Raw genomic sequence first — 6,148 nt, 5'->3', positions numbered from 1 at the left:
GCCACATGCACAGATGTAACGCCGCGCCCCTCTGCGGGCGGGGACCCGGCTTGGCAGATGGCGAGAAGCCGACCTGGTGAGGGATTGTCCATCAAATGGCACTTTCTGGGTGGCGGGGATCTCGCGGTGTCCAGGCGCACAGAGGAATACAAGGGACTCCCTTTGCTGGCCTGGGCAGTGCCTCCCAGAAGTGAGGGGTCAGGTTGTCTTGGGCGGATAGGCTAAGTTGGGTTTTGTTATTTTTTTTGTTTTGTTTTGTTTTGTGTTTTGTTTTTTGTTTTTTTTTTTACTTCCCCCTTCAATAAAAGATCTGCTACAAGACTTGAGAAAGGAGGTGGCCAGGCCCAGAGGGCACCTGCTGTGGTTAGGGAGAGGAGCAGGCTGGGAAGCAGGATCTCGTGCACGGTTCAGTTCGGGGTGCCGGGATTGCTTTTCTGAGGGGTCAGCGCTGCAACTCCGTTGCCTCGGGGCCCTGGTGACAGGCACACGCCCCGCCCTTTCTCCTCCCGAGACCTGCGGGCTTTTGTTATGCAGATGGCGGCAGGAGGCTGTGCCGGAGGAGGAGGGAGTTGGTGGGGAGGAGGAGAGACGGAGAGGGGGGAGGAAAGTACAGCTCGCGCGACCAGCCTCCTCTTCCAACGTCACATTGTGCGAGAGACAAAACCCGGGCGCGCCTGAGCTCACACGCGCACGCACACACAGACGACCCTGTCGCCTTTTCTCTCCGGGCGCTGCCGAGAAAGCCAGCCCTGCCTTCCCTTGCTGGGGCGCGGAGGCTCAGCAAGCTCAGAGCTCAGCCCAGAGACAACACCGTAGGCGAAGAAAGACGGTGGAGAAGCCTTCTTTCTCCCTGCCTGCCCGGGCTGAGGCGCCCCATCCCCCGCCGTGAATCCCCATCTCTCCCACCCCACCCCTCTCGGTTTCACACGGACTGAGCCCGGAGCCCCGTGTGTCCCCATTTGGAATCCACGTTTCAGCACTTCGGACAGCGCCTGGGAGCCCCGGACCCCTTTGGGTTGGCTATGGCGAGCGTTCAGCAAGGCGAGAAGCAGCTTTTTGAGAAGTTCTGGCGAGGAACCTTTAAAGCTGTGGCCACCCCGCGTCCCGAGAGCATCATCGTCGCCAGTATCACGGCCCGCAAGCCGCTGCCAAGGTAATGACCGCCTTCTTAAGAAGGAAGAGACCCTGATGTGGCCTGTGTGCCCCAGAGCCCTGAGGGGTGGATACAGGCAGCTGGGCCAGGGCTCCTGTCTTTTCCCGGCATCTCCCACTGGAACATGGGAACTAATTGCCTGTGTGAGGTGGAGGCTGGTGAGAAGGGACAGGGAGTCTTCAGTGGGGAGCAACACTCAATGGTTTGCTGACCTGGCAGCTGCTATTTGAGAGGCTTTGCTTTCTTAAGGTGGGCAGTGTAGGTGAGATAGGACTTAACTAAGAAACTTTTCTTGGTATCAGAGCTTAGAGGACAGGGAGGCAAAGGAATGGTGGATTCGGGGTGGTCGGGCGTGTTGTACAAGAAGAGAAGGTGAGGGTTGAACCAGCTCAAGCAGTGTTCAGAGGTAATGGCACATTTTTACACTCAGCTGAAAGTAACGAGCTCTGAACATTTTGACAAAAGCCCATATGCTGTTCCCTCAAATACACCCTAAACAGCACCCTCCTCCACACGTTTCTGGCCGCCACCACTGCTGAATTCTCTCCTCTCCAGCATCCAAAACCAGTGCTCTGAGATCAGGAGTTAGGGAGGAGCCTTCCTAGATTGTGAAGATAATCTTGGAAGAGTTTTATTTGGTTTTCAAAAAAGAACTGATTGCTTTGAACTCAAGGATGTGAACCGACCCTTAGATGGTGAAAATAGTGTGATGGGAAGAATAAGGAAAGAAAAGAAAGGCAGAAAGAAGAGGTGTGGGGTGAAAGAGAGAGGAGCTTGGGGAGAACGTTCCAAGACAGAGGAAACCCAATTCTTTTCACAAAGCATTCAATTTAGAGGAGTTTGAGAATGAAAGGAAGAAGGCTGTGCCCTCTGTCAGGGAAAATCAAGGCAGTAAGAAAACTCATCTTTTGCTGGTGTTGGATGAGTGGTTCGGTGGGAGAAAAAGAAAGAAGTGGTCCAGGGGAGACCGCTTGGAGGATTTATTAATCCTGGCAGGCTGCATTAGAGAGTAGATTGAAAACATGTCTGTGAAAGTGGTTCAGACAGAATGTCTGTTCTGGCACATCTGGATCTGAACTTCCCAGTGCTTGTGGGGTGGATGACGGGGAATCATATCTAAAGAAGCAAACTCAGACGGAGAACTTTTTGTAGTCTGATAGGAACCTAGCTCATACAGGTCTTTAGAAAAATGGGTACCTCATACTGGGAATGGGTGGACTAGAATCAGGATGTGGTAGGCTTCAAGCAGCAGCAGCAGCCAGTATTTGCAAATGGGTGGGGGGACACCTTGTGACACAGCCTGGAGAAGAGAAATCATAACACTAAATGCCATTAAAAAAATCCGGTTTTTCTTTGCTTGGAGAAAGATTCTTTGTAGAGAGTTTTGATGTCAGCGGTTTTATCTTCCTGAGTTTCAGCCATCCATTCCACCTTTGGAGTAAACCTATGCTGACAGATCAGTTGTGTGTTGGCCAAAGAATATGCCCTTGTGGAAGAAACTAAAGACAATTTCATTGAAAACTACAAGTGTGACATTTGTAGTTAAGGGATGCAGGAAGAGGAGAGGTGATTCCTGGTGGTATTTTAATACAGAAAATACCAAAGTCCACCTGACCTGGCACCTTGCCTGTCTGTGACTGTCATGCCCCATTTCTTGGTCATATTCTCAATCAAATGAATTGCCCAAAGTGTCCTAGCTCTCATGCTGTCTGTGGTAAATCTCAATATCATGAATCTGAGACTCTTAGCCAGCCCTCCTCACCCAGCTATCATTTTTCTCTAGGTATCTTTTAATGTCCTGGGTCTCCTTTCCCCTGGAAACCACTCCTGGAGTGAAAGTGTGAGTCATAAGCCCCTAAATTTATGTCATGTTGCGAAGGATTCCCTTCCGTACTTCTGTAACAGGTGTGGCCTCTCTGTAGAATAGATTCATTTTATAGCTGTTACTCTTGGTCTGGAGTATCCAAGTCTTCATGGAAGGCTGGGTTTGAGTCATCTTTTCACAGGCTGTCTATCAAACCTGAATCATCCCCATTCTCATTGAAGACAGCCAGATCCAGTGAGGAGGTCAATTTCTACCTCCTTTCTAATGTTGCATGCTTACTTTACAGTGGAAGTACTGTGTTTCCAAAGCTGAGTTCCCGTGAAGGAAAGGGACAGAGACACTGGCATAGCGTCAGTGGCTTCCTCTAGAGGCAAGCTAGTTCCATGAGTCAAGCCCAGCACACAGTTAGCAGATCTGTAGGGAGATGGGGGAAGGGGTTGGATGAAATACCAGACAGTTCTGTTGGTTACACACTTAATATGTGTTTATAGATGAGGGTTACCCTTCATCTGAATAAACTTCCCCAGGATATTTTAAGTCTATCTCTAAAGATAATTTAGTACCAGGATAGAAGCTTACATTCAATTGGTTGATTTCACAGCACTATGCATACATCATATAATCACACTCCAAGCAAAACCTCCCCTTATCTCCCCCTTCCACTCCCCCCCACCATGAGGCATACTTGATGAGGCAATAGCTTTATATGTATCAAATTGCAAGCAGATGTCTGACTCAAATGTCAGAACAGTATAGCAGAGTGGGAGGCAATATATCATAGTGGTTAAGAGCTCAGACTTGAATTTCAGACAAACCTGGATTCCTGTTCTGGCTCTCCCACTTAGCTGAGTGTCTTACACAAGTTTCTTTACATTGCTGTGCCTGTTTTGTCAGTTGGAAAATAGAAATAATAATAGTAGCCATCTCAGACATTGAGTTATGATGATTGAGTCAGGTAAAACACTTCCCACAGTGTGTGGTGCATAGTGATTGCTTAATAGACATTGCTTCTAAAACAAACAGCTCAGAGTTTATAATGGCCAAAGGAAATGAACATTTCCTTTCAGTATTGTGTTCTTCAGGCCTACCCGTTTCTCCCCCAAATAATGCTGGCAGTAAACATTGTGGGATTTCAGCTCCTGACAGGCAATGCATTGACACAGAATTAACCCACAGGAGGTGGGTTGGTAGAGGTCCCATAATTCTCTTCCCTGAGGGAAGGTTAGCTGCTTTCCAATATGACTTTTTTAGTTTGCGAGTAGAGGGCTGCTGAAGAATTGTCTGGATTCAGAATGGATTGGTAGAACATCACACAGAGTATTCTTTTCATTTGTGTAGTGATGACCAGGTACTTTTGAAGGCTCAAACTCCTTGAAAATTACAGTTTGAATCCCTCGTTCCAATATAATTTATTATTCCTATCAAGAGTGAAAAGGTTTGCTGGGAGTGGTTTTTCCTGGATAGAAGATCTAACAGGGACTGTCCCAGGGAAACTGGGCAGGGTCCCGTAGTGAAGCCTCACCCTGTCCTAGCTGGAAATAGCATGAATCAGTGAGACACTGGAGAGTAAGAGACCCCTCTTTTGTCTCCACCAAAGAAGTATAGTCATTTTTCCTGACATTAATTAATTCGCTTTGTTAATTACTTGGTCCAGAAAAGTTTGTCCCCAAAAAGTTTAGGCTCAAAGTGGAAAACTTAAGTGTTTGAGGCAGCTTCAACTGTTATAATCACAGTAGCTGAGGACTTAATGAATGAGTACAAAACCCATTTGAAATTAGCATATCAATTGTTTGTAGATACAGGAGTGTTTGTAAAGGGCCAGAAAGACAGACCTCTTAAACAGAATAAGCAATTCCCTTTACAATTCTTTTGGCAAGCTATTAATTTTCTTCGAAAATCCTTTCTATGCAGAATAGTCCAGAAGCAGACTTCAGCCCAGGTCTGTCTAAAGGATCATAAATTCTGAACTATTGGAGATTTTACTGCATAAAGGGAAAGATGGCCAAATTGTAAAGCAGGAAAAATGCCTTTGAACCATTTAATTCCAGACTCCCCCTTTGTGCCAAGAGATCAGTTAGCACATTTGTGCTGACTCTGTCCTCGGGAACAGAGTGAGGGGCAGCTGGGAGGTGATGTCCTGACAGCCTGTGGTTAAAAACCAAGGTACCAAGGGTCATAGAGAATGCTTGCCCTGGCAATGAATAATCATTTTTCCCTGGAAATGGACTGTTAATGTTTGGGTCAAACCTTTCTCCTTCTGAAAGGTGAAATTTGCTGAATGGTGTATAGGGGAGAGTGGGGGTGGGGGGGATTATTTCTGACAGGGCTGTTTTCACTTGGCAACTGTGCTGTCTTAGAGACTCGGGCTGCAGTAGACGTTGAATGAAAGTTGGAAGCATTAATTGAATGAGTCCACGCGGTCCAAATCCAGTATCAGATTCGCTCTCTCCCAGCCCACCCCCACTCCTGACAGGCTGGGGATTCTGATCAACGCAGCCTAAGAGACACACACTCTGCAGATAGATCTGACTCTGACTAGTGTCAGAAGGAAGCTCTCTGGATATAGATGTCTGTCTGGCTGAGCGAGTAGACATGTTGGCTGGTGTGGGGACAGGAGGTTGGACTAAAGGCCACCTGGAGAGTGTTTCCCAAGCCTGTGTGAGCCTCTATTAATTCCACCCCCACTCCAGGCCACCAGAAAAAAAAAGAGGGGGAACACCCCTAAAAGCCTGCTTCCAGTGATAAGGAAAGAAGCCTAGGTCATGTGCCTTCTGCACTGGGAGCACCTCCAGCATGCCGCAGGGGCACAATAAATTAAAAAAAAAATCCTTTCTTCCAGAGTGGCTGGATTTACCTTCATGTGAGGTGGAAAGGCTTTTGGGGGCTTAACAAAACCAGAGTTTCTTAATTGCTCGTTACCAAGACTTGATCTGAGATGTGACAGAACACTTCTGAGGGGGAGAACATGGAACAGTTAAGAATTTGGGCTCCAAAGTCAGATCAGCTCAGGCTGAAATCCTGCTGTGCTCCTTCCTACCTTTGGAATCTGCTAATCACTTCAGCTCTCTATGCTTCAGTTTTCCCGTCTGTGAAAGACTGATCTCACGGGGTCATAGTGAAGGGTGGACAAGATAATTTATATAAAGAACATGTCACAGTGCCTGGCCAAG

The 6,148-nt window shown here is 47.4% G+C and overlaps 1 protein-coding gene across 1 annotated transcript in view; it reads left to right on the top strand.

The window, feature by feature from the left end:
• The first annotated feature begins 684 nt into the window (after positions 1-684).
• SRRM4 (serine/arginine repetitive matrix 4) overlaps positions 685-6,148 on the top strand; it is a 149,765-nt gene continuing 144,301 nt past the window's right edge. The window contains exon 1 of the mRNA XM_029921618.1: positions 685-1,153. Within this exon, the coding sequence (XP_029777478.1) occupies positions 1,023-1,153 (131 nt within the window). The 5' untranslated portion in view covers positions 685-1,022. The remainder of the gene's footprint in view (positions 1,154-6,148) is intronic.

Source organism: Suricata suricatta, chromosome 14, assembly GCF_006229205.1.
Source record: "Suricata suricatta isolate VVHF042 chromosome 14, meerkat_22Aug2017_6uvM2_HiC, whole genome shotgun sequence".
Classification (NCBI taxonomy): domain Eukaryota; kingdom Metazoa; phylum Chordata; class Mammalia; order Carnivora; family Herpestidae; genus Suricata; species Suricata suricatta.
Note: the sequence above shows the minus strand (reverse complement) of the source record. Positions and strands in the feature narration are given on the sequence as shown.